At 42.1% G+C, this 12689-nt stretch overlaps 2 protein-coding genes across 2 annotated transcripts; both read left to right on the plus strand.

Annotated features, from left to right (window-relative positions):
* The first annotated feature begins 4429 nt into the window (after window positions 1–4429).
* LOC106323501 lies at window positions 4430–5215 on the plus strand. The gene has a single exon (XM_013761614.1). The coding sequence runs from the start codon at window positions 4430–4432 to the stop codon at window positions 5213–5215; it is 786 nt and encodes a 261-aa protein (XP_013617068.1).
* A 2125-nt stretch (window positions 5216–7340) lies between these two features.
* Window positions 7341–8585, plus strand: LOC106323502. The gene has a single exon (XM_013761615.1). The coding sequence runs from the start codon at window positions 7341–7343 to the stop codon at window positions 8583–8585; it is 1245 nt and encodes a 414-aa protein (XP_013617069.1).
* The last annotated feature ends 4104 nt before the right edge of the window (window positions 8586–12689 follow it).

Consider the following 12689-nt stretch of genomic DNA (forward strand, 5'->3'; position numbering starts at 1 on the left):
CTAAAAATAATTAATATATATAGGTATATAAATCAATTTCGGATATAATCGGGTACCCGAAATATTTCGGTTCGGATCGGGTTCGGTTTCGGTTCTCTAAATACCAAAATTTTGAACCCATTCGGATATTTAATCAATTTCGGTTCGGGTTCGATACTACTTTTTCGGATCGGGTTCGGTTCGGTTTTTCGGATCCGGGTTTTTTGCCCAGCCCTAGTATATTCATTTGTGACATTTGTTGACTGTGCTGACTCTTCGGCTGCTCGACTGGTCGAGCTTGGGCTTAAGTTGAGACTGGGCCAATTCTGTGTCGTAATTAATCTTGGCCTTTCTTTTCTCTTCAGCAGGTAAAGATTTTTTTTTATTTTGTTGCTGAGAAGTACTTCTCTGTTATCAGAGCCGGCCCTTGAAAGAAGTTGAGGAAGCTGTTGCTTCCTGCCGCCACAGATTATGAAAAATTTTGACCTTATTTTGACAGGAAGTTCTTATTAACGTTACAAAAAAAATATATTGATATGTTTTTATTTATTTAATTAATATACTTTTTTAATTAATATACTTATAAATTTCAAAGAATATATACAACCCAAAAAACTTTATATGTTATGCGTGTATGCGGAAATACTTAATTATTCACCTATTGTCCAAGTAATAATAAGTTCTTTGAAATATAAATGTTTTTTTCTCTCTCCTCTCTCTGGGGCGACAGAAAAGCGATTACGGTTTAGTTTCTCCCTTCGCACCGACGGTTTCGGCCTCACGCCACCGTCGAGAACTCCTCTCCACCCCCCTTCTTACCAAAATGGGGAAGCATAGGAAGTCAGGCGCTTTGATGCTATTCCCGTCCTTGAAATTTCTTCGTCTGGCGACTCTTGCTTGTGGCTCGTCCTCTAAAGCCGTTCAAGATGTCTCTCCGACAAAGGCGTATTCCTCCATTTCCGAATCTGGATCTGTTCCAACTTCTCCGATCTGGCTCTAGATGCGGACCTTCTCTCTTCGGTCGATGGAGTTCCATCTCTGGCTGTATCTTTTCCTGGTGACTTTGCAGGTCCATCCTCTGACACCTCTCTCCTCACTCCTACGGCGGTGAAAGAAACTTCTCAAGCCAGTGAAAAAATCTCTCCTTGCGGACACAACGAATCAACGCAAGCTGGTTCACCTCGGTTACTGGCTGATAGGATTAAGGATTCATCTCCACTGGAAGAATTAGGCTCGCCTACAACTCATGTTTCTGGTGCTCCATTTGTTCTTATTCCAGATGATAACATAAGATCTGCAAAAGAAGAATTCAAGGATTTCTTATTTGCTCAGTTCCCTAGTGATGTACCTTCAATGGGGAGAATTATTGGCGTGATTAATGATGTCTGGGCTCGCTCTGGTCCACACATTTATGTTCATAAAGTGGGACATGGGACTTACATCCTGAAGGTTACTAGTGAGAAAACTAGGGGTCTTCTTCTCAGCAGACAAGCGCGGATGATTGCTGGATGCCCTATGTTTCTTGCTCCATGGTCTCCGGAATTATCGCAGAATAACTTACATCTGCGGTGGTTGCTGTTGAGTTTCGTGGAGTCTCGTACCTCTTATTCAACCATCAGAGCTTGAGTAGGATTGCAACAGCTGTAGGTAAACCTGTCTCACTTAGCCCTGAAACAGAGAGGAAAGAAAACTTTGAGGTGGCAAAAGTTTGGGTTCGAGTGGATATTTTAGCTGAGCTACCTACAACAGTTATCTCGGGCTATTCCAATGGCCGTGAAAATGTGATATCGGTCTCATACCCTTGCCTGCCTACGAAATGCAAAAGGTGTGGAAAGTTTGGGCATGGCCAACACCTTTGCCCTTCCGCTGTCTCAACCTGGAATTGGATTGATAAGTCCCATGATACCGGACCTGTTCAGAACACAGCAAGGTCTACAAGCCGTGAATCTAAAAATAGAAGACGGTCTCGCCCCAGCAGATCGCGCCGTGAGACAGCAAACCTAATCTACAGTGCTAAGGGTCCAGTCATTGGCACATAGTACCAGATAATACAAGAAGCACGACAAGCGATGATCATAGATCGTCCAACTGTGGTTATGGAGGATGAGCAAATTGTGCGTGAGGCTGCCATTGGGGTTGCTATTATAGGACAAGCTGAAGGGTCCTCTGCTGTTAGTGACTTGCCTGTTGACTGCAATTTATCTCGTTTTGTAGTGGATAATTGGACAGAAGAAGTGGAGAAGCAGACAGATGCTCCTGAGTCAAAGTCTTTGGCGGAAGATAGTATATAAATGTCTTTAGCGCCGAAGCAAACTGTCTCACTTGATCACATAATGGGGTTCTCCACTGTCCATGTGTATCATGAAGAGGGCGGGTCTTTCGCAGGCCCCCGTGATTGCAGTACAGACGATTCAGAAGCTCCTTTTCTTTTGGTCAACAATCGGAAGAGTAGCCGAAAGGCTACAAAAGCCTAATCATCATATTAAATATGTTTTTGCGTGGAATGTTAGAGGACTGAACAGCGACACACACCACACCTCTGTTAAAGATTGGATTAATGTAAATAAACTTCTTTTTGGAGCTTATTTAGAAACAAGGATTCAACCCATCAACTCTAGACGGATCACTGGAGCTCTCCCAGCAGGTTGGAAGTATTTTGCAAACTATGAGCATCATGATAATGCCATAATCATCGTCGTATGGCACCCGAGTGTTTCAGTCACGGTTTATCAAGCTTCTGCTCAACTTGTGACTTGTGGTATCTTCATTTTGGTAGAGAATTTCACCTTAACTGTCAACTTTGTCTATGGGTTTAACCAAGTGGAGGAGAGGAGGCAGTTATGGGAGTAGCTGGCTGTTATAAATAACACAACACCAGTCTCTAGATGCCTATGGGCAATGCTAGGTGATTTTAACCAAATCATGCGAGCAGATTAGCATTCGAATTATCTACATTCTGATATGGATTCTTCATGCATTGAGGACTTCAACATCGCTATGCAGGATGCGGAAATCTTTGAGACTCAATCTAATGATTTACCTCACTCTTGGTGGAACAATCAAGATGCAGACCCGATCGCTAAGAAGATAGATCATGCCCTGATTAACCATCATTGGGCAGAAAAGTTTCCGGATGCTTATTGTGAATTTCTGGAGCCAGGCCAGTCAGACCACGCACCATGTTTGTTCAGAATGCCCTCCTTTAATAGATGGGTTGTAAAGCCTTTCAAGTTCTTCCATCATACTATGGATCACTCAGATTTTTTGGAGACTGGTAGAGCTTCATGGAACTGTCCAGCGATCCATGGATCTTTACAATTCAAACTTGCAAGGTCCCTGAAACTTTTAAAAGGTCCTTTATGAAGACTGAATACCCGGCACTATAGCAGGATCTCACTTATAGAGTGAAAGAGCAAGCTGCTAAGGTTTCTTTGATTCAGCGGCAGTTACTTACTAATTCAAACTTAGAAATCACTGTGCTAGAACATCAATAGCGTGCTAGATGGCAGATGTTGGCTAAGGCTGAGGCAAAGTTCTTCAGACAGAAATCTCGGATTCAATGGCATAACAGACAGAAATCTCGGATTCAATGGCATAACTTGGGGGGACAGAGACACAACATTCTACCACAAGACAGCTGTGCAGCGAGCAAACAGAAACCATATCCATTTCCTCAAAGATGCCAATGATCAACTAATTGGATCATCCGAGGGTATTAAGCTACATACTGCAGAGTACTTCAAGGACATCTTGGGTTCCACAAATCTTGCAGAATCACCAGCTACGGTTGAACAGCTGAGAGATTTAATGCCTTTCCGCTGCTCAGAAGCTCAAGGGCAGGAACTCCAAAGAGAGGTCTCAGATGAGGAAATCACCAAGACTGTTTTTGCTCTCCATCTAAGCAAGTGCCCTGGACCTGACGGATACTCGGTTGAGTTCCTACATTTTTCTTGGGCCATCGTCGGGAAGGTTATTATTGCAGGGGTTCAAGATTTCTTTAGGAATGACCGCCTCTTGAAAGATCTAAATAACACGGCCATTGCTCTAATACCGAAAACTTCACAGGCTTGCAAGCTGGGAGAGTTCTGGCCAATAAGATGCAGCAATATTATCTATAAGGTGATATCTAAGATAATTGCAAACATGCTTAAACCTATGCTCCAGTTGTGTATTAGTAACAGCCATGCTGCTTTTCTCAAAGGCAGAAGCCCAGGTGAGAACGTCCTTCTCTCTTCAGTGCTAATCAGAGATTACACGAAGTCATCATGTCAGAAGAGCTCAATGCTGAGAGTAGATCTCCGGAAATCTTTCGACACCGTATGCTGGGACTTCGTCTTAAAATTGCTAGAGGCTCAGGATTTTCCACCATTTTTTTAGGATATGGATCAAAGAGTGTAGTACCTCACCGTGTTAGGGAAACTGTATGTCTCCATACCTTTTTGTTATGAACATGGAGGCTCTATCCAAAGTTCTCGAGAATGCAGTTGAGAATGGGAAGATCAAGCTGCATCCTAACTGTAAAGATCCACGTGTTACTCACTTACATTTTGTAGATAACCTACTTGTCTTCTCGGATGGATCCCGTCATTCCCTCAAAGGTATATCTGACGTTATGGCTGAATTCATAACTGTGAGCGGCCTTGAATTGAACCCCAGGAAATCAGAAATCTTCTTTGGAGGGTATCTGGACATTGAAGCATCAGTATTGAGCGATCTCTCTGGGTTCAAGCTTGGCACCTTTCATACAAGATATCTTGGCCTTCCGTTAAAGCCTGGTAAAAGACTCTCTCTTGCTGTTCTCCAACCACTGATTGATAAGATTGGAACTAAACTTCAGAGTTGGACAGTCAAGTACCTCTCTTTCACGGGAAAGATCACTCTTATCTATTTGGTTATCTATGGCTTGGTGAATTTCTGGAGTGCGGTGTTTGTTTTGCCCAAAGATTTCTACGCTAAAATAGACTCAATATGTGATGGTTTCCTATGGAACAATGATGCATCATCAGCTAGAGAATCTCGGGTAGCTTGGGCTGATATATGCAAGCCAAAGGCTGAAGGAGGTTTTGGAATCAGACGTTTGGAGGATTTTGAAAAATTCTTCAGGCTCAAAAGAGTGTGGAATTTCTTCACTACTTCAGGGTCTATCTGGGTTGTTTGGCTCAAAAGACACACGTTCAGAAGGCTGGGGTTTTGGCTGACTCTTAACTCGAATAAGTTATTTACAACAATAAAATAGGCACGTAACGTAGTACATAAGATGATATAGAACAATAAAACAGCTCGTTGCAATTAGGTTATCATGAACGTGTTATGTTTGCATGGCTGAAAATTATATTTGGATCTTTAATGACAATCTCAAGATACATCATCTCCAAAATTGGGCTAGTTATCAAGAAAACTAAAGCACATTGACAATGGAATTGAATCTCCTATCATATTTAACATTCACATTGAAGATGAATGTGTAAGATGACATAACAATATCACTGTGAATTATTTTGCTCAAGTTACGTCAATGTGAATATTAAACATTGAATGTTTAAGTTACGTCAATGTGGATGCTAAACACTGAAATATGGTCTTGCCTAACAAACTCAAGTTACGTAATGTGAATGTTAAACATAAAACAGAGTCAAAGACTTGAGCAGATTATATAAAATTGGGTTATATAATCATTGAACCTTCACTGTGAATTATGTTGCTCTGTCTAGATGGTGTGATGTTTTTGGTTTGATGATTGTGTTTTGTTTGTAGGCAACACTATTCACATTCAATAAACGCAAGAAAGATCACTTTGAGACAATCAGCTGCCACATGATTATTAAAAGACATAGTTGTTGGACCCAATTTCGGTTAGTATATTAATGGGCCGCGATCAAAGATATGGACCATAAGGAACTGAAGCCCATAGCAAGCAATCGAGCTCGAAAACGAAGACTTCGAGGTCCTGGAGATCGCAGAGCAGTCCCGAAGATCGTGGAGCAGTTACGAAGATCACGAGGTCGACCTACTATAAAGGAAGGAGAACGGACATGAAGAAGCACACGTTGAAAACCCTAGAGAGAGCTGCACACTTACATCGACCTTGTTCTCATCCCCATTTTAGATTCTTCCGTTACGTATCTTATTTGTATCACTCGATCTAGTTCAGCTCATTTTATTTAATCTTATTCATCTATAAAGTCCATTTTTACCTACTGGAAAATGATTAGCATCGTTGTATTCTAAAGATATTGTTTCCTACATCATTTGTCTTCCCTAGATCAAACCCCGATCACTATCAAATACTTAGTGTAGATTTTAGGTTTTACATTTTGGCGCCGACTGTGGGGAAGATAAACAAAAAACATATTTGCTAAGAAACCGATCTAAGTTTCCTAAGCGCGATTATGGATCCCAACCAAACCGTCGGAACCACACCCTCAAGAGTCAACGACATCGATCCTATCGGATTCGACTCTATCGGATTTGACTCGGGGACCGAAGCGACACCAACTGGGTTAACGGGAGCCAATGACGCGACCGGAACAACCCAGACGCAACGAATTCCTCCGATTGGAACTTCAATTCAAGATCGATCTCTCCCGATCAATCAGACATCGATCCCAGAACGAGTCGGAGCTCGAGTCTGGAATCGTCCCGGGGACAGACAATTCGCCGATGACCTGACCTGATCTCAATCCAGACCAATTTTTCCGACCCCTTTAGCACAAACTCGAGAAGAAATGACCAAACTTCGAGGAATGCTCTCGTCTCTAATCGACGAAATTCGTAACCAAAGGATCGCCAATCTAACCATAGCTAATCAACTAGACCAGACTGAGAGGGAACTCGCAGAGCATCGAGCTACAAATGTTCGAGAAAGAAATTAAACTCCCCTCGATCCGTTACGAGGGACGTCGAACCTCCAAAACGCCGGTCTATTCGGTACTCCGGAGATCCCAAGCGCTCAATCCGGACGCTACACGGGAGAAAACTCACAACGACCCCCGCAGCAGGGCATGACCCACTGAAGCTTAAGCTATAGCGGATTGGACGAAATCGACACTGGACTGCAACGTCCACGAAGTACTCCGATCCAATTCCAGAACAGATCAACGGAAAGGCAGGGGGAACCGAGAACACGGACCCAGCCGCCAAACCATTTGATCCCCGAAAATCGAACTCCATCTGCCACGAGGACCTTCCACCAAGCGGGATTCGATAACTCAACAGAAAAAGCTCGGAGGCACAATCTTCGCGATCCCGTCAATATCGATCCCCAAAGGGAAGACCTAGGGATCCCGAGTGAAACCGCAGCGTCCCAGAATTATATCGAGAGGAACGATGTCGAGCTCAAGAGGATATATGCGATTGTACATATGGCAACGAGCTCTGCCCCAGATATCGACATGGTCATCGAAGAAACCAAAAGGACTCCATTTACAAGCAGAATCGCCAGCGTAAGGCTGCATCACGTTGGGAAACTAAAATTCTCCGAATATGCAGGAAACCCATACCCAAAGGCCCACGTACGAGCCTTTCGTCTAGCAATATCGAGACCACACCTCACCGACGACGAAAAAGAGGCCGGTTACTGCTGCTTCTTCGCCGAGAACCTCACGGGGGCCGCCTTCGAATGGTTCACTGGACTAGAAGAAAACTCGATTGACAATTTCACTCAGATAGTATCTACATTCCTCAAACAGTATTTAGTCTTCATAGAGACAAGAGTCACCGAGGCAGATCTTTGGAATCTCAAGCAAGCACCTTCCGAACCGTTGAGAGTGTACATAAACAAGTTCAGAGAAATCAAGGCCAAGATTTCACATCCGAACGAGGTCGTCGCCCTAGCAGCATTGAAGAATGGCATCTGGTTCTCATCCAAATTCTGGGAAGAACTAGCAGTACGAGCACCTATCTCGTTGGATGACGCCCTACACCGAGCCTCTTTCTTCGCCACCCAAGAAGAGGAGGTTGCAGCCTTAAAAGAACAGTATATCGAGAACAAGAATAATGCGACTAAAAAGCCTACATCTCCTCAGGAGCCAGCGACCAAAAGACAACATTCCTATGCAATAAACAACTCACCACAAAAATCTTCGACATACGACCTCAACAAATATTGCGCCTTCCATGACCGCAAAGGCCATTCGACCGAAGAATGTCGAGCCGCGCTTCGCATTCAGAACGAAAATAAAAAAACCAATGAAGAAACCGGAGAGGAAGAAGAAGATCCAGTGACTCTAAAATCCAACCGAAAGGCCAAAGTCTCGACAAACAAAAGAGGCAGGGAGACCGAGCAGGAATCAACGAGTTCTCCACCCCCAGCTCCGAAGAAAATAGTCGACATGATTTCGTGGGGGCCAAACAACAATGCAACCGACGAAATCAAGAGCCTGACCGAAGGGAAAATACGCTTCGAGATCACAGTAGCGATCCGCACATTGGAAAACCCCGATGAAGCTACTCTTCCTCCCAGTATCACTCAGTACAACCCAAACATAAAGTCTCATTGCGTAAAAATCCCCAACTTCAAGCGAAATAAAAAAATGACCAAAATTCGCGAGCTACTGGAAAAACCAACTGCCCTACAAATTCAGAAAAAAGATAGAATGCAGACTTAATCGCAATATGTCTGGGGGACAGAGGCACCACCGACCAGCACTAACCAAGAAATGGAATTTTCCGGCCCACGACAAAGGCAAAAAATGAATGACTTCATTTATGGTGGTTTCAAGTTCTGCAATTTGGTTAACTCGATCAAAGCGTACCAACGGAGAGCTGAAAACAACGTAGGAGTAAGAGAGCCCCTATCAGGCCCCGATTACGAAATCACCTTCGACGAAAATGAGACCGCAGATCTCGACAAACCACACGACGACGCCCTCGTAATACGACTCGACGTCGGAGGTTGCGAACTATCTCTAGTAATGATCGACACCAGAAGCTCGGCCGATGTCCTCTTCTATGACGCGTTCAAAAGAATGGGATTCACCAAAGCACTCCTAAAGCAAGAGCGAACTCGCCTTATCGGGTTCGCAGGAGAAACCACCTACTCCCTCGGATCGATCGACCTCGCGGTAATCACTGGAGAAGTTAGGAAAATCGTAGAATTTATCGTGATAGAACGTCCAGCCCCGTTCAACGCAATCCTTGGGAGGCCTTGGCTATATAGCATGAGGGCAGTTCCCTCAACATATCACCAATGCCTGAAATTTCCAACCCCGAAAGGAGTCTAGACTATCAGAGGAAGCCGGAAGAGCTCCAGGATATGCTACCTAGCAAGCTTCAAGGACATCGAGCAACACTCCTAAATCAAGCAGCCAAAACCAACAACAGACGTACCCATCTACACGAACCATCAAACAACAGACCCAGTCTCTGGGGAAATAATCGAACTATGTTATGACTTAATCCCTCAACGAGGGTACGTAGGCAACTCACGACACGAGTCCAGTCACCCTCCAACTTCAAAGCTCGAAGTAAGCATATCACAACACCCGAGGGACAATGGCACGATAATATTAAGCTGCTTTCCTTTTTAAATCTGTAACAAACCAGAATCCGACACCTTAATAAATACAGTTCTTAGACATTGCAGTTTGAGCATATCGGATCTCATATCGTAAAACTACGACAGTCGACCAAAAACCAGGACCCTGATCAAGTCCTCGGTTGCGGCCAACTCCGCCAACGAGCGCGACGAAACTAGCTAACAAAATTTTATGTTACATCAAAACCGTCGATAAAAGTATTTACAACAAATCGACTCACGGCCCCAAAAAATCGGCCTCGCATAAACATAAAAATAGCAACAAATAAACTGGGACTCACGACCCCTTCTTTACTAAATAAAAATAATAATAATAATAAACAAACAAAAGCAAAGGGGGAAAACAGAAACAAAAAATTCCTAAAGCTACTCTTCGATGCGGAATTCGCCTTCCTCGAACTGACCACCAGAGCACTTCGTCACATCGAGCAACCTTAGCAAAGAAATCTTCTGGTAGATCCTCCGAAATCTGAGGTAGATTGAGCTTCCCAACGGAGAAATCTAAGGCAGTACATTAATGGACCGCGATCAAAGATATGGACCGTAAGGAACTGAAGTCCATAGCAAGCAATCGAGCTCGAAAACGAAGACTCCGAGATCCCGGAGATCGTGGAGCAGTCCAAAAGATTGTGGAGCAGTTACGAAGATCACGAGGTCGACTTACTATAAGGGACGGAGAACTGACATGAAGAAGCACACGTTGAAAACCCTAGAGAGAGCTACACAGTTACATCGACCTTGTTCTCATCCCCATTTTAGATTCTTTCTTTGCGGATCTCATTTGTATCACTCGATCTAGTTCATTTCATTGTATTCGATCTTATTCATCAATAAAGTCTATTTTTACCTATTGGAAACTGTTTAACATCGTTGTATTCTAAAGATATCGTTGCCTACATCATTTATCTTTCCTAGATCAAACCCCGATCACTATCAAATAGTTAGTGTAGATTTTAGGTTCTACGATTGTTACCATCGTTCTCTTGCTTGGAGTTTTAAGTCTGATAACTCTTCTATGACAGACTAGAGAGACGTCACTTTGATAACAGTCAGGCACGTAAGTTTTTAATTTTATCTCTCGAGAGCAAGTATACGCAATCTATTTTTCTAGAATACCATTCTATTTGATAATTTCCTTAATATGAACTAATATTGTTTAGTTTTTTTCATGGGTTTATTTGCGAACTAGCCATATTTTCAATACAAATTAGGTAAATGTCATTAATTTTGACATAATGTAGTTTCTAACATTTATGCCACAAAGTACCTAGTTTTGTCCTTTCTCTTTACAAGTATCAGGTAAGTGTGTGGGAGAAATAACATGGACAATAGAATATAAGGTCAACAACACTTAAAAACTATTCCAAATAAAAGAAAGAGGAGCCATCCACATAGACATTGATTGATCACATGCATATGTACCGAGTGTTCTATACCATATTATTAATGTAGTCCTACAACCTCTAAATACTAAACCTAACTCAACCCCAATCTTTAGATACTAAACCCTCTCTCAATCTCATCCCAACTCCTAAATACAAAACCCGAACCCAAATCAGTAAACCCTAAACCCAAACATAAAACTCTAAACCCAAATAGAATGGAACAAAAGAAATAATATAGTACATATTGATAAAATTATGAAATATTTATGATTGCATGGAAGAAGTTAATACTGAGTCCAACCATACTCCCTCACTCTCTAAATACTAAACCCTAAACCCAAATCAATAAACCCTAACCTATATATATAACTCTAAACCCATATATCAAAATTTAAAAAGTACATAATATTAAATTCTAACCCCAAACACAACTCCTAAATACTAAACCCAGCCCCAACTTTTAAACACTAAACCCTAAACCATTATCAATAAACCCAAACACAAATGTAAACTACTACATATTCATAATTTTTAAATAGTATAGGAAATCAGCTCTATCTCAACCCCTATAATCTAGATATTAAACTTTATCCCAACCCCATCCAACCCCTAAATACTAAATCCTAAAACCTAATCACTAAACCCTAAACCCAAATACAAACCATAAACCCAAATATAAATCCTAAACTCAAATAGAATAGAACAAAATAAATAGCATAGTACATACTGGTGACATTATGAAATGTCTATAATTGTATGAAATAAGTTAATGATGACTCCAACCATACCCCTTACCTTCTAAAACTAAACCCTAAACCGTAATTACTAAATCCTAAACCCAAATATCAAAATATAAAAATGTACACAATATTATGTAATATTAAATTATATTATATAATATTAAACTATACAATATAGATCATTGTACAAATTTTACAGATTCAAAAACAAGTAACGATAGTTAGATATTAAGAAAATTACAAACTATATTTCTAAACAAAATAGAACTCTCTTTATTAATTGTTAAATAGAATGGAACATGATAAAATAGTATAGTAACAAAGAGGTAGAAAACAACAAGACGCATCTGGGAAGAAGAATTGGCCGATGTTACTTCACGTTTCCGCCTATCCTCTTTCGTCAGACAAGACACCATCGATTTCACAATCATAGAAACCTTCCCTTCAGTCACCCACCAAGAATGTGAAGACGCTATACTGCTGCAAAAATAAACTCTGATAATCGTATCCGTCTCATTGCGCTTGATATCTTGCATATTTCCATTGTGTTATCCATTCATCCATGTGCATTTTGATCATATAGACTAGGATTTAGTCATGTTTAGGTTACATTTTGCATGCATGAGTCTTTATTAGGTATTGGAGTACCACATGGAGTTCTCGGAGACATTTGAGTGCGTTTGGAGCTCAAAAGAGGTGATAAAGGTGATCATTGGACGAACAGTGCATGGGAGTGACCCTACCGGAGCGACGCCATGAACTCGCTGTGTCCTACCTCTCAGAGCGACCTTACCAGAGCGACAACATGAGGTCGCTCGCCATTTTCGTTTCGGAGTGACCTCCTAGAGCGACAAGGCGAAGTCGCTCCAGCTCCAGAGCGACCTCACCACAGCGACACCCAGAGGTCGCTCGGGTTTGTGTCGAAAACGAGCCGGGAGCGACCTCCCGGAGTGACCTCCCGGAGCGACGTGCCGAGGTCGTTGCGCTTCAATTATTTGGTCGAACTTATGATTAATCAAGGGCCTTTTGGTCATTTGTTATGCACGTTTT

The sequence above is a fragment of the Brassica oleracea genome, chromosome C2 (genome assembly GCF_000695525.1).
Source record: "Brassica oleracea var. oleracea cultivar TO1000 chromosome C2, BOL, whole genome shotgun sequence".
NCBI lineage: Eukaryota > Viridiplantae > Streptophyta > Magnoliopsida > Brassicales > Brassicaceae > Brassica > Brassica oleracea.

What these genes read in the sequence shown, in the direction of transcription:
- LOC106323502 (XM_013761615.1), top strand. Translation starts at nt 7,341, where the DNA reads ATGGCAACGAGCTCTGCCCCAGATATCGACATGGTCATCGAAGAAACC.
- LOC106323501 (XM_013761614.1), top strand. Translation starts at nt 4,430, where the DNA reads ATGGAGGCTCTATCCAAAGTTCTCGAGAATGCAGTTGAGAATGGGAAG.